Source organism: Haliotis rubra, unplaced genomic scaffold (assembly GCF_003918875.1).
Source record: "Haliotis rubra isolate DU_JTF1 unplaced genomic scaffold, ASM391887v1 Scf131, whole genome shotgun sequence".
NCBI classification, from domain to species: domain Eukaryota; kingdom Metazoa; phylum Mollusca; class Gastropoda; order Lepetellida; family Haliotidae; genus Haliotis; species Haliotis rubra.
In genome coordinates this window covers 1240512-1263595 of record NW_025765237.1, presented here as the reverse complement: position 1 = coordinate 1263595, position 23084 = coordinate 1240512, and the positions used below count along the sequence as shown (strand labels likewise).

At 41.0% G+C, this 23084-nt stretch overlaps 2 protein-coding genes across 2 annotated transcripts; one reads left to right on the top strand and one right to left on the bottom strand.

Moving 5' to 3' along the window:
- Positions 1–1967: 1967 nt before the first annotated feature.
- On the bottom strand, positions 1968–7223 carry LOC124267451. The gene is made up of 6 exons (XM_046702373.1): positions 6902–7223; positions 4645–6045; positions 4101–4266; positions 3506–3638; positions 2614–3342; positions 1968–2035 (listed from the first exon to the last, which is right to left on the bottom strand). Exons 2-6 carry the CDS (start codon positions 6033–6035, stop codon positions 1968–1970), a joined length of 2487 nt encoding a protein of 828 aa, XP_046558329.1. The 5' UTR covers positions 6036–6045; positions 6902–7223.
- Positions 7224–8720: 1497 nt separating this feature from the next.
- On the top strand, positions 8721–17750 carry LOC124267450. Its single transcript, XM_046702372.1, is given in 9 exon segments — positions 8721–9081; positions 10123–10211; positions 10947–12348; positions 13163–13238; positions 13240–13329; positions 14228–14257; positions 14259–14349; positions 16342–17069; positions 17072–17750. Coding segments are annotated over 8 exon segments (2514 nt in total). The 5' UTR covers positions 8721–9081; positions 10123–10210; the 3' UTR covers positions 17168–17750.
- Positions 17751–23084: the final 5334 nt, after the last annotated feature.

Genomic DNA, 23084 nt, shown 5'->3' with positions numbered 1-23084 from the left:
TAATAACATGTATTCTATTAGCCATGTCATCTGTATCTATTGACCACCACATGCATTGCGTCGTCATAGCATTGTGACATCATAAGCATTGTGACGTCACGGCCAGAGTTATCAGCTACTGTTCAGTTTTACCTGATGATGGGGCCAGAACAAGCCCTGAAACGTTGTACTCGAGAATAAAAAGAATATGTAACCCAGAAAAAATCTCTATGTTCACCCATGCATCTGTTAAATATTACTAAAATAGCAACAACGCCTTATAGATTAGTATGAATGAATAGTAATATAGTTAGAGCTATAATGGCGACATTAAAGTTATGCATTAAGAAAAACATTAGCACCAACAGTATATTTATTAATATTACCATTTGAAACAACTGATAAAGTGGTATAAAATTATTAACAAGCATTATGATAACTCATTTAAAACGCTGATGCTTTCTGGGATGAAAGAATTTCGAGCCCCGCTTGTTATGTATATGGCGTATGCAGTCGTCGGCCAGAAGGAAGAAGTTGAAATTCAGGAAATAGGACTTAGGGCTGTCATTTAAATTAGTGCTTTCTTTCCGATAGTGCCGATAGCTTGCATTTTAAGTCCAGAACTTTTCCTTGCTGTGTTAACAATTTCCAGAGGTACAGATAAGCTGCGTATCTGCGTAAATTACGCAAATATTTATGTGAACGCTCAATTCCTAGTACGCTTGAATTTTTGTAAATACTCAAAAAATGGGATCTCGCATGCGTACACATACAAATGTCAAATCACAGCCTGGAGGTTACTGACGACAGGTAAAATAACTGGTATATTGAGAGCTTCTATTCCAGCACATGAACTTGGCAACTTGCAATATTTCTTATCGTTTCTCATATTACAGATCAACTATAAATAACAAACACGTAAACCAACATTAAAACCTTATTTTATTGTTACAATTAACGGAAAATGGCAAAATACCCAACTGAGTTTGAATGAGATAGCTCTGAATCTTAGAAGGCTAACATCGATTTTGAACAGACAGACCCCCATACCAGCAATGAACACTGAAAACTAAAATACTTGTACTTTGAATAAAAGACTTGTAGAATAACGACAATATGGTTGTGTCAATCTTAAAATAACGATGACGACGTAAAAACTATGGCCGCTTTAGTCCTTTCTTGTATCTGTTATCAGTATTGTTGTTCCAGGTGAGCTTAGAATCTATCACTTAAATTCCTCAACTCTATTGATGGTTTCGTTATCAATGGCAATTGGCAACAGCTCACTTTTTTCCGTAAATCAAAAACCGTATCTTTTGTTTTCTTAACATCTAATTTAAAAAATTGATTTTCCACCATTCAAGAATTTTTGTAATTTCATAGCGGCGACGTCACCTGCAAATTTACAGTAAAACATTGTGAAAACCTTTTGACACAGTCATATATGTAAAATAAATAAGTCGGGGAGAAAGAACGCAACCTTGCGGAGCACCAGTGGATATGAATGTTGTTGCTGATTGGGTGTTATTAACAGTTACATACCGGGGTCTATGTACAAGAAAAGATACTATCCATTTTATAACAAATGCGTTGACTGACATATTGCATCTCATGAGGCTGGCTGGTATTAAAAGCTGAAGAAAAGTCAGCAAACAGCATTCGTACATAAGAATGCTAAAGTTCTAAAAGTTTGTAAATATTGTTTCATTTTCCGGACTCCCGTCGGGTTGGGGTAAGGCAATTTATTCCCATTGCTACATCTATATACACCAAGAATATAATTAAACATCGCCTAGACAAGCTAAGTATAAAATCGCCAACCATACTATAAAATCATACAGTTTGGTGCCTGGTGTTCCAACAGTCGTGTATTTATCCTCTGACCAAAGTGGTTTTGACACATAAGTATTGAAATCCAATAAATGCAAAGTCACGGGTCAGTAATGTGACTGAAGTGTTAGTGTTCTCCAGTTTCTTCACATTAAATATCATGACCTCCCCCATGCCACATCCTGGAGGATACGCGACACGTTTTGACCAACGGGTCGTCGAGAATCTGGCAGCACCAACAACTGATCATAATGTGGTCAATGGCACTTGTACATATTTGTGATTTGTACATGGAAGGAATGACTGGGGCTTACCTTTTCCCGGCTGATCAAATCCCTAGAGAAGCTGAGTTAATAAACGTTTACAGTTTGGTGCAGCTTAACTTTGTCTCAAATCTAAGAATACATGTTCCTTTTTCCAATCGACCCGTGAAGGTCCGGGTTAGAATGAACCTTCAGTAACCCATGCTTGTGGTAAGAGGCGACTAATGGGATTGGGTGGTCAGGCTCGCTGACTTGGTTGACACATGTCATCGGTTCCCGATTGCGTAGATCGATGTTCATGCTGTTGATCACTGGATTGTCTGGTCAAGACTCAATTATTTACAGACCGCCACCATATAGCTGGAATATTGCTGTGTGCGGGGTAAAACTAAACTTTCTCACTCACTCCTTTTGAGAACCAAAACAAGCAATGTAGTATCAGTCATCCCTCCACCCCCACAAGAGCCCCACCTCCACCCCCACAAGAGCCACCTCCGCCACCCCCACAAGAGCCACCTCCGCCCCCCCACAAGAGCTCCACCTCCACCCCCACAAGAGCCGTCTCCGCCTCCGCCTCCATAATATCCCCCACCACAAGAATCACCGCCAATAGATCCACTATCACTCCCACCTCTACCATGATGGCTATACCCACTGAACCCACCACCACCACCATCACTACCACCACCACAACCACCACCGTCATAGTCTTTCTCATCTTGGTACACATCCCCGTCTAACTCATACATCCCACAGCAGTCCTTCGCGCATGAATCTATGCCCATTATGTACGGGTGTTCATACTCATCCAAGTACCTATCCTCATTGCTGTCTCTCCTGCTCCTCTGCGGGTATTGTCTCGGAGCCTCGTCCCTCGAGGCTCTGTTCTTCTTGTGCGTGTTGACGATGTAAAAGTTTGAGGCACATGGTTGAGTAGCCCCCGCTGCTCCTACTAAAGGCGTTTCTTCCCCAAGAAGAGTTGTAAAGACCTCTTTCCAGACCGGATCCCAAACCCTCTGTCTCGGCTGGCACATTGCGACGAGGAGCCCGACGGAGAGCACCAGGGCGAGATGTTCAGCTACTTCATCACCGTCGTACAGCATCACATGGCCGTCATCGTATACGACATCGCCCATCCTCAACATCAGACCTGATTTGTAGTCAAGTTGGTGAAATGACAAACGTTTTTTCGGAATGTTGTACCAGCGATACGTCAGTTTTCCCGGGCTCGTTGGCACAGCATTACGTCTACGTCGACGTCTTTTCTCTCCTATTAAGAAAACAAAGATAGTCAGGACAGTTGTTCAAAGTTACTTGTTTAATTGTTTGAGAGAGTGACAACAGGGAAAGTGAGTGAGGAAATGAGTTAATGAGTAAGTTCCTGAGTGAGTGAGTAAATCTAATGGCTGCCTTAAGGACAATATGGTTCCTACCTTTCGAAGCAGAGAGAGCTCTTTCATCTACTCCTGTCCAGCTGCCAGTGACTATCCCCCAGTCACCCCTATTGTTCTTGATCAGCACAGCCCGCTCACCTGATTGAGGGTTCAAGCAAGGTATCTTCTCGGCCTAGAGACGAAACAGAAATGATGTGCATCATAATAGGTGAGGTGAGGTGAAACTGGGTTAACGTCGGGCTTGAGAATATTTCGCTCATATGACGACGTGCATGCGTGTGTATGTGCAGCTGATTGTACTAGCCCAGACTGAAGCTAGTTTTATAATGCTAGTCCACTGAGAAACCATGCCGCAGTGAAGCATGAATACCCCACTCAGACACATTATACTGACTCCGAGCCAACCAGTCCTTGATGTACCCATTAATGCCGAGTGCCAGGCAGGGACCAACAAGTACCATATTTTAACGTCTTTTGGTATGATGCGGTCGGGGATCGAACCCGCGACCGTCCGCTCTCCGGGCGACGCTCTAACCACTACACCACGGAGGCTGTCGCATCATAAGAGGAGACCGTGGCGTTATCAGTGAGACACATGTAAGTCACTTTGTTTCATGGATCATTAGGTACTTACACTGTCCGTTCGAACCTGGTCTGGATGTGGCAGTTGGTCTGGACCAATCAGATGTGCACACGTCACCAATTTCTCCCGATAGTACACATAAACTGCTGACATCATCACATCAGTTGAGTGGATTACCTTGCACGTAAACACTGGTTCTCCGCTGATAAAGGCTACTCTGAAGAGACATTTACAAAGATCAGCAAAGATACAAGCTATTTTCAGATGCCAAAAGAAACCCAAATTATTTCCCCAGTGACAAACCTCCAACATATGATACGTCATACATATAACATTACGCTGCGAGTTTCGTACGATGAATGTGTGAGTGAGTGTGTTGGCTTCATATGAGATCTCTAGAAATGCCAGGAATGACACAGGCAGTTGACTTTTACCACATTTTAAAACTCGAATATGGTGTGGAACACACACACACAACATACCCACCCCTACCTCCTCTCTCACACACCCCCCCGCAACACCCCCACCCCCTCCTCTATGATTCAAGTGCTTTTGGATAATGCGATAAGTCTGGAGCGTTGTGCAAAGTACGTACGTGTGTGTGGCCATATAGCATGTTTCATGAGCATCTGCCACTTTTGGTACAGGCAGTGGAACTGGACCCCAGATTTCCTCCCTCTCGTCGTTTGGATGTTCTACTGGTTTAAAAAGTTCCCGTTCAAGTTTAAAAGCTATGACATCTTTGCGTGGATTTGACATTGTCCCTGCGATAAGTAACTGTACAGGTGAGGGAAGGAGCGGCACCGTCTCCTCAAATGAAGTGGAGTTTCCTGTCATTGCGTGGATGTATTTGGAGGTGTCAAACACCCCATTCCCGATACGAAATTTAAATTCCTTCTTCAAAAAGCTTTTCCCTTGAATTCCAGTCAGGCTGAATGTCAGCCGACAGTGCTTAAGACTCACGTCTTCCGTTGCCAGATCAGGATCCGTCCATTCCATTGCATTCTTATTGGACCATTCCTTGGAATGATAGCTGTCCATTGAATAATAGGATGAAAAGTCCAGTTCAACTGCTCTTGCCCGTTTTGGAATACAGTTTAATTTCAAAGTTGATATACGAATTGTTGCTGATGTGTAGGACATACTGGCTGTCTCTTCATCGGTTAACTGTGTAAACTGTGTTTTCGCCGGATCCCCTCTGTACACCGCACCAGTGGCATCGAGTTTCTCCAGAACAAACTCCTTCTCCCATAATGTTCTTGTAAGTTTCTCAGCATTTGAAACTTCTGTCATGTCTCGTGTGGCATATATACTGATGTCATAATCGAGGAGGTGCCCCAGAATCCTTTCAGTATCAACTCTATAATCCAAAGGGTCCAGAAGATGAGTTTGCCAAATGAGATCAATGTCGACTGCAGGGGCAAGGACAGCGCTTGGATTCATTTTCTGAAGGTGAATAAATTTCTTATATCTTTCAAAACTTTTCAAGATGAATTGTTTGTCTCTATAATGTGGGAGAGAAACTTGGTAATAGAACTGCCTGTGTTTGGCAGAGGTGGAAACGATATCAGAAGTGACTCTTGAAATATGATGACCAGCCGGTCCGGCATTAGTGGACATTGGTTGAGTAAGGAACGGTACTCCAGGATATGCTTTATCCCATAAGTCTTGTGTTTTAGCCATGATCTCCTTTCTTTCTGTTGGATCTAGGTGTTTGTGAGGAACAACTTGACCTACCCTGGAAATACAGTCTTCTTGATATGTTAGTGGAACCAGCATATGGCAGTGCCATACCCATTCAATGTCCAAAGGTGCTGCTAAAACTTCCTCTGGATGTTTGGACGCTAGAGGCAGCCAGTAACGACTGTACCGCTCGATTGCCCCTTGCAGAGAAGACCCTTCGATCATCTCTTGTTGTTTGTCTACTTCCTCCAGGAAGGCAAGATGGTTGAGAACAGACTGCACTTCCACCCCTACAGTCACCATGGTGATGTACCTATGAATAAGAATATAATGAAGCTTAGTTTTACGCCAGTATATTCCAATTCGCCAATAAGTCAGCCAGGGTTTGCGGTGTCGTTTAACCACAGTAGTGCATGTTTATGGCTTGACGGTGACGCAAATGAACTGCCTCGTTTACGTGTCAAGAAATTGTCCGTAGAATATCGGTATGTTGTTATCTCACAGCCCTAGCTTTCAATGTAAGCCGCCATAGAAAATGAATATTGTTGAGTGCGGCGTTGAACAACAAAGAAACAAATTACAACCGCGAGCGTCTGTTGTGAAATAAGCCGTGAAATAGGAGCTTTGATATAGACAACCTGTCAGTGACGTCACATGCACACCGGCCTAGCACCCTGATGACTCTTTGGCTCATGTTGTTATGCAAACATAAGCTGCCTTATGCGGCTGGTGAATCAGCCCCACCCCATAAAATTGTGACTTTTAAACTGATTACCTTACTGTAAGATATAAGCTAAGTACATACTGCAGATAAAAAGATGCCTACAAGCTGAGAGATGAAAGTCAGGAGGACTGCTTTATGCCTTCGCCTTCAAATAAAATTATTCCTTTACATGTCAAAAGTATCATATTTAGAAGGTTCGTCATAAAATAGATTTTCAGCCTTCCATATATGTCGTAAGAGATGACAAACAGGATCAGTGGTCAGGTTTTCGGCCGTGGTTTGATGCATGTCCCTGCCTCTTGCGTAGATCGATGTGAGTCTCTCCCGGACTCAATGTTTAACAGACCACAGTCAGAGAGCTGCAATAATGTTGACATCACATGCCGCTAGGTGACGCTGTACCCTTCACATAATAACTTACACGTATATGGAGAAATATACATACCACGGTAGGCCTTCAATACGACGTCTTCTCCTCCCCCAATAACGTTTCACCACCGAAGTTACCCGTCTGGCGTCAAATGGATTTCTTATGCAAACTTGCCGATGTTGTTAGTAAGTAGTCCCTTAGCTCACCATGATTCAAGGTTAATCAAAACAGTGTGATACTCTTAAGATGGCAGACGACAAATACACGCCCACCATGCACCAGCAGATCGCTCACGTTTGTACATGCAGATGAAATACACACTTGTACAAACACACAACAGGTACAACCACTTTTGTACTGACACACGATATGTCATTCCCTTCTACCAGCAAAGCATAGTTTACTTTGTAACAGCAGACGACAGGTCAACGCCCACTTCCACCCTTGTACTGACGAATACACGAGTAGCTGAAATGGCATGTATTGTGGATTCACGTATGGAATGCATTGTGGATTTGTGTATAGAAGACATACATATCAAATTACCCCTGCTCGTCTGGTCCCGCGTTAAATGTGAGCCACCTTCACTTCGTAGGTATCAGTCGGATCAGTAAATATTGGATCATATTCTGCCCTCATATTCTGAATGTCGCGTACAATAAATATACATTAAATATATTCAATTCAACTAAAGCGAGGATTGTGAAAGCTGGCCACGTTGTCATGGAGGGTTGTACCAAGTCGATATATCAACCCCTTATTTGCATCAGACACCATAGCGTCAGCTGCATGCGTGAACAGGATAGTCGAACATATAGTAACAGCATCCTTCTTCATTCAGAATATTTGCTGACTGAATAATTTATTGAATGGATTGTTTTTATTTATGCAGTATCACATTAAGTAGCATGATGGTATATGCAAAATGGAATCTGTTAGAAAATATCTGTGTCAATACTGTACCAAATACACGCTACTGAACTAACGATTTCCGGTGGCACTGCGGCCCTCATTCCGATTTTTCGATGCTCGCTTGGTACCACCCGCTTATCTGGGTGTACGTACACGCGGTTAACTATTGTCACGAAAACACTGCTGTTAATATGTTGTGTCATTGCTCACATTTCATCACATTGGTGAAACAATGGCTGTGATACTCTATACCTGACTGTATTACCCAATAATAACAGTCTTCTCGGGTTAATCTTACTTGTTACATGATATCGCCTTGACAAGTCCCAGTATGAGTCCGTAGGGTGATAGTTCAGAACTCAGCTGCAGTCGAACGGCTGTTCACTAATATATGGGAGAAATATACTGAGGGGCGAAAGAAAGTATACTTAGTCTGTTTTCAGTGTTAACTGAAAAGTGCAACCACTGGTGTTAAATTTGATTATTTGACCATTTGTGAAATTGATTCAATGAACACAGGTGTACATTTGCACAGACATACATCCTACCATGTTCTGAAAATGTGAATATCCTTATTCACAATCAGTTATTCGACCCAAAAAGTAATAACGTATCATTACCTATTGCCGGTCTAGTCGGCTGATTTGTTCCACTGACATGATTTTCCAAATTGACAAAGTTTCACAATCAGTCTCAAAAATAACCCGTATAACTTTTTAAAAGTCGCCCAATATATCGAGGTACGAGTTATTTTTACCAACATTTACCAACAAATGATCTTTTCAAAGAGACACACAACCACAATCACGACGATCCCGCAGACTAGAACGATGTCTCCAACGATGTTCAATCGCAGGCGAACAGTCGCGGTGTAGAAAATCTAACAAGGCAAGGTAAGGATTACCTCCCTTTACCTGTTTACTGTACTCGACTGACCCATTTCAACATCGCTATTGACATGGCAACCCTCGTGAAGCGGAGACAACCCGCCCGCATACTAAAGACATAGTGGTGTATATGATATGTTCGTTATGCACTAACACTGCACTCGCCATGTCGACGTGACCTAGCCAATTTACATAACGCAAATGTGATCTGATTAACCTGTAATTGAGACGCAGTTGGCGATGCGAGGAATGTGAGAAGAGCGCAGCAGACCGGAGAAGATATACCGCATTCATTACACCGTATCTCGTGAACAGATATTGACTGTTCATCGCAGATCCCACTATGAAACAAATAGACGCCCTTCTGTGACGTTTCATCGCTTGTACACACGAGCAGGGTCCTGTAACAGACAGTACTGTGACTGCATTGATCAAAGGTCATCGGGAGTTCAACTTGTAAGTATATTTGGCAACTGAACCGTGTAGGGAGTTGGGCTGAAGGTACGCTGTCGGGAGTATGTGCTAGCACTGAGATTTATATATCGTGCTGGTATGTTATTTAGTCAAGTAAATCACAAAACATTTAAATTATATTACATCAGGTATTAAAGTTACTTAAGACTAGTTCCATAGTAATGAATTCTCCAACCCCTCTTTATCCGCCCAGTCTATTGCCGGAATTACGTGAATATGCAGGTATGGTTTAGTCTGTTTGCAGTGAAAACGTACCGATGAATTTCACTTTAAATAAAAAGGTAAATCACATAAAGTGAAATTAAGATTGCGAATCCTCATGATTTTACCTTGCCAATTGAACATTAAAATATTAGAATTTTATTCAACTTAGGACAAAGTTGTTTAACAAACGATCATAGTTCAAATCACTATTATTGGTTTGTATTACAAACAGACTATAGTTCTAAGTTAATCTGATATTCAAGTGTTGTTAGTAAATACCACGAGGAGATCCTGGGCCTGTTTGGCCGGCTTGACTATTGCTGGTGTAGGTGATTATTGCCATCCTTTTCGCCATCTTCACTATTACTACTTTTTAGCTACACGTGGGGCTGAACAAAAGTATATATTTTATCTATTTATTTTATATATTTGTGTACAGGTATGAATTCTTGTCACCAACATTTTAATTCACTATATATACATCCATGCATCCGCACACAAACACACACACACACATACACAAATGATTACGTGGTTTCATCCACACACACACACATACATACACAAATGCTTACGTGCATGCATATGCACACATACACAAATACATACATACATACATACATACATATCATTTAAAGACAATGACACGACGACGACGACGATGATGATGATGATGATGATTACGATGATGATGATGATGACGAGGATGATGATGATGATGACGAGGATGATGATGATGATGATGGTGAGGATGACGAGGATGATGATGGTGATGATGGTGATGATGGTGATGATGTAGGATACCTGTTTTATTCCCAGTTTGTTGACTGCCTGAAAGAAGACATCATCTAGGACCTGTAGGACCTGGCGTGAACCAATACAACGTGTATCACTCATCACGCTGAGCAGTAAGTATTTCACGTACTGCCCTCTCCTACATAATGTCGCGAGGAGTAGGTGTAGCCAACGATCACCAACAAGATGGCGGTGGGGTAGCCTAGTGGTTAAGACGTTCGCTCGTCACGCGGGGTTCGATTCCCCACATGGGTACAATGTGTGAAGCCCATTTCTGGTGTCTCCCGATGTGATATTGCTGGAATATTGCTAAAAGCGGCGTAAAACTAAACTTACTCACCAGCAAGAAGGAACATGTAGTTCACTGACATTTTAACCTGTGATTGTGGTTTCGGATCATATTCGCCCGGACTATGTTTCTAGGCTTTCCTGTCCCATATGGTCGTGGGTTTCACCAGAGTAGTAAAAATCCAAGACCTGTATCAGTTTTCTCCAACATCAGCATGACACATGCTTTGCTAAAAATATTGTTCAATGGTGCGGTAAAATCCCAAACTTCCGACGTGGCGTAAAATATCCCCAGAAACGCCGTAAGACCTTGATTTGTATGATTATATTTTCAGAATCCATTTGATGAATTTTAGTGTTCATATCCATGTTTATAGTTTGAACTTCAATGTCTACGTGCTTACTTTAAGTACGAATTTTAATATTCATATGAAATTTTTTAGTGTAATTATTTTAAATATCATTATGCACAACCTCACTGTTGTCTCGAACAAATTATTTTTTTACATCCGAAGCCCTCCAAAGTATTAGATGACTAACTGTCATGTTTCCTTCCCCAGTGGAATCCGTTGATGCCATGGATGTAGATGTTGCCATAACAGCCATCCAGAACCATCTCAACTTTCTGGAACAAGTGGACAGTCACGGCCATCTTTATGAAGGCCCCGTTCTAATGAGAGCAATAGACCGTTACCAACGATACTGGCTGCCTCTAGCATCCAAACACATCCATGAACTCCTGGCGGCCCCTTTGGACATTGAGTGGGTCTGGCACTGTCATATGTTGTCCCCAGTGTCATATCAGAAAGACTGCTTGTCCATGGTCGGTGTTTTGGTTCCACACAAACTGTTTGATGCTGATGAAAGGCAGAAGTACGTGCTCGAGTCACAGAAACTATGGGAAAAGGAGTATCCGGAAACACCCTTCCTTGCAGGGACTGAAGGAATAGCTGTAGGAAGTGACCTTGAGTCTAGTCTAAGCTATGATATTGTCTCAGCCTCAGCAAGGCAGAAGCAGTTTTTCTATCAGGTATCCTTACCTCATTACAGGAACGAAACCTACCTGCAAAATGGCGTGAGGAGATATACACAGTTTCTGTTCCTCCTGAAAAGCAACCCCGAATCCTTCCTTGCTCCCACCTTTGATATTGATCTGGTCTGGCACACCCATCAGCTGGACCCGGTCGCCTATCTGTCTGATACTAAGAGAATCCTCGGTAAGGTCCTGAGTCATGATGACAGCGTCAACGACAGATCACAAAACTCCAAGCTTACCAATGCCACGAAGTTGACAGCCTCCCTTTGGAAAAATGCTTTTGATGACAGCTTTTCCTACCCTGGTGCTATGTACAGAGGTGAAGACCGAAAGGGACAATTGTATCGGCTGACAGAGGGAGAAACAAAGACTTTAGGTGTGGTAGAAGTTCTTGTGAAGCTCACGTCCCTTCAAATAGATAGACTTCCAACATGGGCTCGTTCAGCAAAGTTAGAGGTGGTCGTTTTACGAGACGAAGAGGTGGTGCTGAGTAAGGAAACATACAGCACAAAGACCTGGACTGACAAAGATACCATGACTTGGAAGAGGACTAATCTTTTCCAAGGGAAGATGTTCACCAACAAATGCGATTTAATCCACTTTAAGTTAATCGGAAAATCAGGGTATGGTATCTTCAAAAAGGAAGTAGTGTTGGGAGAGGCAACACTTGACTGCCTGTCATTAATTGAGACCCCTGAAGGTTGTACATATTCAGTTTCTGCTGAGAGAACACTGGACCCATCGCCCATCATATTGACGTGTAAAGGAGAGATGTGTCGGCCCAAGGCAACTTTAGAATTGCATTACGGACCTTGGAAGCCGTATAAGGACGGCATACTGTCACCGAGAGAGGAAGCATGGGGTCCTGTACCACTGCCACATCCAGTAAAAGGTGTTCCAGAAAGATTCCACATGGCAACACACAAGTAAGTGGTTCTTGTCGACAGGACGTTAATCCTGCAGTTTGCTTTACGGGTTCGAATCCCGTTCCTCCTCGAGTATGGTACAAGGTTTGACAGCGTCACTCCTGTGCTTTTAACCAAAGTTGGTATTGACACTTAACCTTTTTCTAACTAAGCTTACTCACCGTGATTTAATACTGTTGAAAGCGCCTTTAAACCAAACTCACTCGAGCCTTTGAAGGGTGTTCCTATGTATGAGTTCCTGGCTTATCTCGGTCATTATTGTGGAAACACCCCCTGACAGTCTGCCTACGTAAACTTAACATTTAAATCAGTCACGTAAACATAATGCTGATACCGTTGTGTTGTATTCTTCAGTCGCAGTGGGGTTTCTTTCAATCCTTTCATTCTATACATAAAATGTAGACAGTGGTGGTGCGTGGTCCTGTGCTCAAAGCTCAGGTCACAAATCGGTGAAGTTAAGCAGCGTCGAGCCCGGAGAGTCCTTGGATGGGTGACCGTGTTTGGCAGCTTGACTCCTGAGAGTTTCTAGGACTTGAGTCCTGCCCCACAACGAAGCACATGTGACACATGTGGTCTCACCTTAGGCAAGTGAGTTTGTTCAAAATTGTCTCTGTTCACCCAGCAGGAAAATGGATACCCGGTGGAAAAAAGTCATATGACTATAACCTTCTAGCGCTTAACAGGCAGCTTGGGTTATCTGGGATAATAATGTGCTGTGCTTTGATTGTTAGCGCTATGAGCATACCTAGTGTGGAGTTTGGCGCTATATAAATGGACACATTATTATTATTATTATTTTCTTTACCCGTTCCAGACTTAACGATGCGGAAAAGAACACAGTTTTTACATGCAAAGTTGTTCACTCCACGGATCTGATGATGTCATCAGTTTTTTGTGTACCACCAGGAAAGACTGGTCACGTTTGCTTATCTCATCGGTGCAGACCAACTTCCTTCACCAGAAGCAATCGATTCATCTTCCGTAAGTTAACCTTTGTTAGTTTGTTTGTTGTTTAAAGCTACACAATTGCCAGCTATATGACGGCGGGGTGTAAAAGATCTAGTCTGGACCAGACAATCTACTGATGCCCATCATGATCATCTATCTACGCAAGTGGAATGTGATGACGTGTGGCAACCAAGTCAGCTAGCCTGAACAGGTGTAACCGTGGTTTTTGTTCTCGTGAACAATTTGTTTGACTTTCCATAAGTTTGTGACGAGGGCCATCGGTTGGAAAAAGATATGCCCAGCTTGTGTCATCACTGGTTTGTAATGAATCGAAACACGCTAATGATATAATCGGAATTCACGTAGAAGAGTTTTTGTTAACCACCAAAATTAGCGAAAAGGGAAAAGATGTCTTTTTATACGAGGTATCTCCCGCTGCTCACAAAGTTTGCATGAAAAACTAACTGTTTGTAACGAACAAACACTCTCTATTTCTGATGTCATCCTATAATTCCCATTGTATTTTGTTGTAATCTTATCATTCTCATTGTACGAGCTCTCCGTAATGGAGGATAATAAAAGTATATATCCTAACTTTAGTATTGCAAAACAATTTATCAGGGACCGTATGGGGACCAACGATAACAGCTGATTTAACTAATTTCTGAATAAGGGAGACATCATTATTTTGTAGACATTAAACATGTTCCAAAAAACACAGGCACTGGTATGGTGCTGACCGGTCTAGAAACATCACAATCATTGCGAATTCTGACGCACCTAAAAGGAACACATACATACGATTATGGCTCCAAGGTCATCTGAACATTATATTAAGATAATCGGATGCGAGTTGGTTATAAAGATTGGCGATGCGTGCAGATATTGCAGCGTTCTTTGACAGAATCTGTTCCGATGTGTTCTATTTCAGGACTTGCCGACTATAAATCCCAAAGTTAGGACAACGAGCGATGTTGATCAAAAACAGTAGAGGAGATTGGGGTTCGGTTACCGGCAACTGGGTTCCCGCTACAAGATCCATCCCAATTTCAAGTATGTCAGTTATGTAGTCTTTTTAATTGTTACTGTAGTTCCCATTTCCATTTCCTTGAGTTTTTCATGTCACTTGTTATCCATTAATTTGTATGGAACTAGCCACAGAATGTATCATGTTACTAAAAGAAACAAGGTTTACCCAACCGCTTGACCCATACAGTCGACATGCCCACTGACCAATTGCAAGAACATTTTCCCCCTTGTCTAATGGAGGGTGGCATGCACTGATGTTCTACACAGTCAAGATATGCACTGTGGGTGATAAGGCCGGGTGTACCATATGGCAAGACTACAGAATACCGGATACCTTCCGCCATCTTTGAAAGCTTATTTTAGAACTGCGCACAAAATGTGCGCAACTGAGTTCCTTAGTAACGGCGTTTTCTTTATGTTGCATACTCGACATTAGGGTTTAGGGTTTAGGGTTAGGGTTTAGGGTTAGATTAGGGTTTAGGTTTAGGGTTAGATTAGACATTAGATATGATGCTTACCTTACAGAACGAAATCGTCAGCACTGTCGTCAGCATTAGATATGATGCTTACCTTCACAGAACGAAATCGTCAGCACTGTCGTCAGCATCGGGTTGCAGGGGAGCGAAGGGGCGTCTCACATGCACAATTTCATCATCTCTGTCATGGGGTTTATATACACGACTGATAAGCTCCAAGAAAGCTATAAACATGTCCTCCCTGTTACTTAAGTACTTCCTTCTTACACAAAATTCTTCAAAATATGAAGAATACAACCCCTTAGTAGTGCCTGATCGTGGAAGAGATCTTTTCAAAGCACCCCAAGAGGACTCAATGGTGTTAGTGTGTGCTCCCGTCTCGGGGTCCTTGAAACAGATCGAGTGATTCACTTTCAAGTGGAGAAAGTCTTCATGCTTCAAGCAGTCATAGGCTTTCCAACAATCGCTTATTATTGTGGTGCCTGGTTTGATGTATTTCCTTATTATCGGAATTAGTGTCTCAGAGTCACGCTTGTCCACACATGCAAAAAAACAGTCTTTGGATTCCCGATCGATTCCCCCGAAAACCCACTGACCGTCAACCCTTTTTCCTCGATTAAATTTTCTTTTTCCAAACGTTGATTCGTCAATTTCCACTATTCTTCCCTCCCCACCGATCCTATCACTGTCAGAATCTGCCACAACAACACAAACTTCGCGACAGAAGTGGTACCAGTCTACAGAAGTGTTGCAAGACGAAATGTCTAGTTCCCGACGTACAAAATCTTGAGACAACTTAAAAATCCAACAATATGTGAGCAATAACATTTTGCCACAATCTAATTTGCTGTTTTCAAACCACGAATTGTGGCGAATAGACAGTTTTTTGCCGCACGATTTCTTGCTACATTTCCAACACAAATTGTCTTTGCTGTAGCTTTTATCTTTACACAAATAAAATTTCCCAATACAACATTTACCGCATGTTTTCCCGTCCCAGTTTCCAAAAAGTCCCTTGTTTCTTAAAAATCGATGAAGTTCTACTTTGTCTTCCGATAACTTGAATACATCCCACAATCGCACCTTCTGAACGCCGAGTAGTAGTTGTAGACTTCCAAATACGGCCGTTACTAGGCTATGACGTAGACACAAACTGACCAATCACTGAACACTTACCTTTCAGAAATTTCCCGCGCTCATTCGCTCCAACTCCCAGAATTCCGTAGGTCCGGTTTTTTCAAAGGCGCATATATTTTTTATTTGTGATAACTTACCTTTCATTTTAAAAATTGTTGGTTAGTTTTACTAACCGGAAGTCGTCTCAATCAATCCGATTTCAATGTCTATTTTTCATTTTAATGCTCGCTTATTGTTTCGAATAATATAGCTCGTGCTTCCCTATAATAGGAAGTGCGCGTGCTAACAAAGAATATGGTTGGTAGGTATCCGGTATTCTGCAGGTGTACCTACCATATTACCTGAATTTGATACTATGGAACAACACTTCAGTTATGCCATGATATTTATTTCCAATCTGTAGGGTATTCGAGGACTCTGAAGAGAACCCAGGTACTTTGTGGATATCTTGATATCAACTTCTACAAGTTCTCAACAAAAACCTTGACAAAGAAGCATATGACGCAGTACCTTGACGGGAGGTTCACCTTTAAACTTGACGGTATTGAGTGCAGCACAAGAAGTATCAATTTCCTGGACAAACACCACGTGGCTGCTGAGCAAGTTGCCCTGGCTTTGTCCGTCAGTGTCCTGCATGTTCTCTGTCAGCCAAGGTCGAAAGCATGGAAAACTGGATTGTCCCCGAACTATGGCAGGAAGCTAGATCGTGGTGTTTCTGCAGCTCCTTGTGAGAATGTCCCCTTCCTGATGGCGGCTGGTGTCCTTCAGGAATGTCCATCTAACCATTATTTAGTGACTTCCTACAGAGACGACAGAAAAACAAGAACTGCATTGTTCAAGAAAATTGCAAAGAAAAGTGGACAGCGTGCTTACAACGAGAGTGGCGATGAAGAAGAAGAAGAAGAAGACGATGACGAATCAGCAACAGAGTCATTTGACGTGGATCTGTTTGATGCTGGCTGTGATGACGACTTTGATGACCCCTGTACGATGGGGATGGATAGTTTTATGGCCGACTGTAGCGAGAGCTATGATGATGGTGGAGATTCAGGAGCGAATGATTACTGTGGGGGAGGGATGGACTACGTCGGTGGGAGTGACTATGTCGGCAGTTCATCGTGTGGGGTGGTGGATGTGGAGGTGGCGGTGGATGTGGAGGAGGTGGTGGCTGTGGTGGTGGGTGTGGAGGAGGTGGTGGGTGTGGTGGGGGATGTGGAGGAGGTGACTGAAAATACATGAACTCTCACAACAGTGATTATTTATTTTTTTTATATGGTTACAGGTTTCAGGTTTAGAAAGTTGTCTGGGGATCATTGTAATGGTTCACTGCTGTGAATTGTTGATGATGTATTTACTGATAACAGTAATGTAACGCTGCCCTTAAACATGTTGTATCATGGTTAAAACCGTTGTAATAAAAGGTCGAATGGTCGATTATGAAGACGTCTCACCTCAGAAGCTCTGTTTGACGTTTGTTGCAAGACATGTTGGGCAGCGTGATCTTCAATATGGCAGTATGTTTATCCAAATGATGGTAATGGTGAAATAAAAAGTTCAGCCGAATAATGTCTCTAATGTTTCTCATATAAGCCCTCTGTGCCCGAGGGGTCTATTCAGCCCTTGATAATATGTATTGCCCTAATCACTCACTCGTTTCAGTTGGGTGTTGAATGGTGTCAATATTCATTTTCCATACATTATGTTTCCCAAATATATAAACGTATATAAACGTATATCGATCATTTCCTACAGGAGATATAAAGTACTACGTAGGAGATAGTAAGTCCTACGTAGGATATAGTCAGTCCTACGTAGGAGATAGTAAGTCCTACATAGGAGATACTAAGTCCTACGTAGGAGATACTAAGTCCTACGTAGGAGATATTATGTCCTACGTAGGAGATAGTAAGTCCTACGTAGGAGATAGTAAGTCCTACGTAGGAGATAGTAAGACCAGAATTATTTTTCACCGTGGCCCTACTACGCTTCCGTAAAAAAACCTTCATTTCTGTGGAAATTTACACCTTTTCTCCGATTGAAAATCAAAACTTAGAAGTGTGAAAACTTCAAGCACTGTTCAAAGTTGCATTTTCTCTAGTGTAATTTGTTTTTATAAAATCGGGTGGAATTTTTGGGTCGGGCGGTAATGGCCTCAGCAGCATCTACGTTGTTTTATAAGATTTTCGACCCAACCCTAAAGACTTGTAAACTGTTTCATTGAAATCTATTTCAAAGAGTTGGCAACTAAAGAGGGATCTGGCACTGCTGGCCGACATATGTACAGACTAAGACCATTTTTTAAAATTTCGTGATAAAATTCCCCGTTGAAAGAAATGCGTGATGATGAACCCAACTTGGACACTGTTGGCTTAATGCCTACAGGAGTATCATTGATAAGACAGTCTCTTCTAAATGTAACCATTGCAATTTGGAGACCCTATATAATAAAATGCCTTGGCAATAACATCATAAGACAAAATCTTAGAAGTACTGTACTTGAAATTGATGGCAACAGTTTTGAGTTCCAAAATCATGTATGGCTCCGTTTTAGGATTTGTCTTGTCATCTGGAAAATACGATTTAATTCTTATATATGTAGGCTCTCAAATACCTTAAACAGATTTAGTTCTATTAAATAAGTGGACATTCTGTGTTGATCTTCTGTTGTATTGAACAACTATTTCATCTTTCAGAAAAAGCGTTTTTAAAAAAGTTTTAAAAGGTTTCAGTCCATATCATGAAACAAAAGTGATTCATATTTATTTTTGTTTTCCCATCAATTTTCAAATTATACGTAAATCCAAATGAATATTTATTATAAATGCGTCTACTTTATATTATTATTTTTACGATGTAATACCTCGTAATTCCTATCAAGTTCGATTGGTTTGTTACGAGGAAATATATGTTATGTTGGTCCACATAGCCCTTAAGCTGTATCTCCAACATCAACAGATATCGAGAGGGTGGCCCCGTCAGGTTCGGGTATGCAACGCCTAACGAAGCTTGTATTCTTCAAAAACCAAGTAGGACATGCTCCCGTATGCAGACATTCTGACAGACACTTGATTACATTATCAGTTGTATGAGGAACGATTCGGGGCAACACTAGCTACTAAACGCCAGTAATATTCCAGCTATGTGGCGGCGGTCTGTAAATAATCGAGTCTGGACCAGACAATCCAGTGATCAACAGCATGAGCATCGACCTGCGCAATTAGGAACCGATGACATGTGTCAACCAAGTCAGCTACGATGACCACCCGATCCCGTTAGTCGCCTCTTATGACAGGCATAGGTTACTGAAGATCAATATTCTAACCCGGATCTTCTGACCGACAGAGTGAACTGTTAATTGCAGGTCTGGCATATATATTCAAACAGATCAATCACATGATGTCTTGGGAGCGGATATATTGACTGAACAACTGGCCTGGCCTTAGCATTTGTATATGACGGGTTCCACCACTGGAGCAGGATACGCTCACTCGCGGACATCTATTTTGATACTGGTTCAAAAAACACTTCATGATATAGTCGGACTGAGTGAGTGAGTTTAGTTCTACGCCGCACTCAGCAATATTCAGCTATATGGTGGCGGTCTGTAAATAAGCGAGTCTGGACCAGACAATCCAGTGATCAACAGCATGCGCGTTGAACTACGCAATTGGGAACCGATGACATGTGTCAACCAAGTCAGCCATCCTGACCACCCGATCCCGTTCGTCTCCTCTTACAATAAACATTGGTTACTGAAGACCAATTCTAACCCGGATCCTTGCGGGTCAATACAGTCGGAATTGTACAATCGACTCAGCTTTTAGAAAATGTTTCTTATGGATGTGGGAAGGATTTTTTTTCTATTTTTAATTGAACCACCAACGAATACATCAGAGAAATTGAGAGAAAAATATTTTGCGAACTGTATTGTCGTAGCAAAATCATAAACAAGGTAATTATTAAACTGAATAGCAAGTTTGGTGAAAGAATCCCACATCAAGTCTCTGTTTTATCATCTTGTTAATATGTCAGTTTCACTGTGTTTTTACATGTGCCTCTACCCAGATCAAGATGCAAACACTAGTTCTTGCAGAGACAGAGACTGAATCAATTGATGTCCGCATCAATATTCTTCATCTGTCTAAAGATCTCCCAACAGCTTTGATCCTGGAGCAGTTGCAGGGAAAGCAATGTTTGTCTGTTCCAATACTGCACACCATGTAAACAGAGTGGCGACTATGTATTTGAACGATGAAGTCCACATTTCCGGCTATGTTCCGGGCGCCAGTCTGTCATACCAATCCAATAACCTGTGAAACTGAGTCAATAACGTTGTTAGTAATTTAAACAGTACTTTTTATTCTCAGTGACGCTCTCTGTTTGTGATCAAATGCTTTTAGCTTAAGCGAATAATTTTGTCGTGCTATCGTATTATTTTTTCATATCTCAAGCGGCTTTGAAGAGAAATAATAATTGATTGTGTGATGAAATTCTTGAAGAGTTTTTCATGGCCTAAAATACCTAGTTGACAGTCATGTTTGTCTCAACAATACTGAAGAATACATGAAGTGGGCATTTTCACTCGATACATAGCTCGAACTTGGCAAGACTTTGTGCATGTGACGTCGTTTTACTATCATCTAATTCCTTACATATAATACCAATAATTAATATATTGATTATTAAATTATATTTTAAAATATTATTGACCAAATCTTCAGGTAAAACAAAGATGAAGTGAAAATTGATATGCATGGTATCTATAATTCACATTGAAAACATGAAAACAATTGTTATTTAAACTCGCTCTTTTTTGTGAAAAAGTGTTCAAATTTAAAAACTCTGTAAACCATTCAGCGCTCTGTTGTGTTCAAATTTAAAAACTCTGTAAACCATTCAGCGCTCTGTTGTGTTCAAATTTAAAAACTCTGTAAACCATTCAGCGCTCTGTTGTGTTCAAATTTAAAAACACTGTAAACCATTCATCGCTCTGGTGTGTTCAAATTTAAAAACACTGTAAACCATTCAGCGCTCTGTTGTGTTCAAAAAACTCTGTAAACCATTCAGCGCTCTGTTGTGTTCAAATTTAAAAACACTCTGTAAACCATTCAGCGCTCTGTTGTGTTCAAATTTAAAAACTCTGTAAACCATTCAGCGCTCTGTTGTGTTCAAATTTAAAAACTCTGTAAACCATTCAGCGCTCTGTTGTGTTCAAATTTAAAAACTCTGTAAACCATTCAGCGCTCTGTTGTGTTCAAATTTAAAACACTTAAACCATTCAGCGCTCTGTTGTGTTCAAAAAACACTGTAAACCATTCAGCGCTCTGTTGTGTTCAAATTTAAAACACTGTAAACCATTCAGCGCTCTGTTGTGTTCAAATTTAAAAATTCTGTAAACACTGTATTCAGCGCTCTGTTGTGTTCAAATTTAAAAACTCTGTAAACCATTCAGCGCTCTGTTGTGTTCAAATTTAAAACACTGTAAACCATTCAGCGCTGTTGTGTTCAAATTTAAAAACACTGTAAACCATTCAGCGCTCTGTTGTGTTCAAATTTAAAAACACTGTAAACCATTCAGCGCTCTGTTGTGTTCAAATTTAAAAACACTGTAAACCATTCAGCGCTCTGTTGTGTTCAAATTTAAAAACACTGTAAACCATTCAGCGCTCTGTTGTGTTCAAATTTAAAAACACTGTAAACCATTCAGCGCTCTGTTGTGTTCAAATTTAAAATTCTGTAAACCATTCAGCGCTCTGTTGTGTTCAAATTTAAAAAACTCTGTAAAAACCATGTGTTCTCATTTAAAAACTCTCCATTCAGTTGTCTGTTAAATCACTGCGTATTAATGAAAAAGCTTATACTGTACGGGCGGGTATAACACTATTCTGTCTATATATATATTATATATATATATATATATATGTGTGTGTGGGTGGGTGTGGTGTGTGTGTGTGTGTGTGTGTGTGTGTTTGTGTAGGAATTACTGACAATGTCTATCGAGACAGTTTTTTCTAATTACAAAACCTCACCGTTACTTTCAGAGAAAAACATGATATCTGTATTTTGATTATATAACATTTAAGAAGATTTACTAATGTTACTTTATCGAGTTTATCGAATCTGATGTAAAAATACTTCTATCACAAAATACACCTTTCGACAATTTAAATCTAAGTAACGAAAATATATGCTCTCACAGCATTAAAAGGTCTAACATATGTTATATTTGGGATTACCCTTTCTAATATATAACATATGTTACATATGACCACTTTCTAAAATGGCATTGTGTATTTCATAATAAAGAAGTTGTTCTCCATTTATTGTTATCCTTCCTTACTGCTCCAACTTCTAAATGCCTCTCAAAGAAGTTAACGAAAAATCGAATTTATGATATCAGTATCGTTTATAATATCCATAATAATTATATAAGTTTCTAATGTCGATTGTTTGTCAGTCTCAGTGTAATAAGGAGTAAATGGTGAAACGGCTCCAGACAATGGTAACATAATCTAAACAGGCGATAGAATGCTTCACTTATATTGCCAGAAATCCATAGCGGTCAGGTCACAGTGTAACATATAACACTCACCATAGTGAACCATGAAACAGCGAGGTGATCAAACCGTTCTATCACAACTGGTTGATAGCTGATCATAACGCCATTCACTGGATTGTCTGGTCCAGTATCGATTATGTACAGATCGCTGTGATATAGCTGGAATATTAGAACGCGGCGTGGAAAAACAAACAATGGGCTCAGAGATGGGAGGCGTGGTCCCCTCTGCATGTCCCTATTGTACATGTTTGCGCGATATACAAAGGGTTATTTACTTTCTACTCAACATACAGGCATGAGAGATGGCTTCTGAACAAACATCTCAAAGTCCGTTACTTTGTGCGCCTTTATTACACAGGATACCGCGGTAACCATGGGAAATATTGACATAAAAGGTCTGTCTCTACTTCAGTGTTTCTCAAAAGAACAATTGGTTTTGCTTGTAACTTTGAGGAACTCTTCCATGGCTATCATGATGAAATAAGTGGTTCAACTCACAGGTATGAAGGCCAGGATAAATGGAACTGACCAGCACATTGTATTTATGAATGGGAATATATGAACTTTCCGTGGAAAATACAGATAGT

What these genes read in the sequence shown, in the direction of transcription:
- LOC124267451 (XM_046702373.1), bottom strand. Translation starts at nt 6,035, where the DNA reads ATGGTGACTGTAGGGGTGGAAGTGCAGTCTGTTCTCAACCATCTTGCC. An exon ending in TGCTATATGGCCACACACAC is followed by an intron (nt 4,267 to 4,644) that starts GTACGTACTTTG and finishes ATGTCTCTTCAG; the next exon opens with AGTAGCCTTTATCAGCGGAG. An exon ending in AGCTCTCTCTGCTTCGAAAG is followed by an intron (nt 3,343 to 3,505) that starts GTAGGAACCATA and finishes TTTTCTTAATAG; the next exon opens with GAGAGAAAAGACGTCGACGT.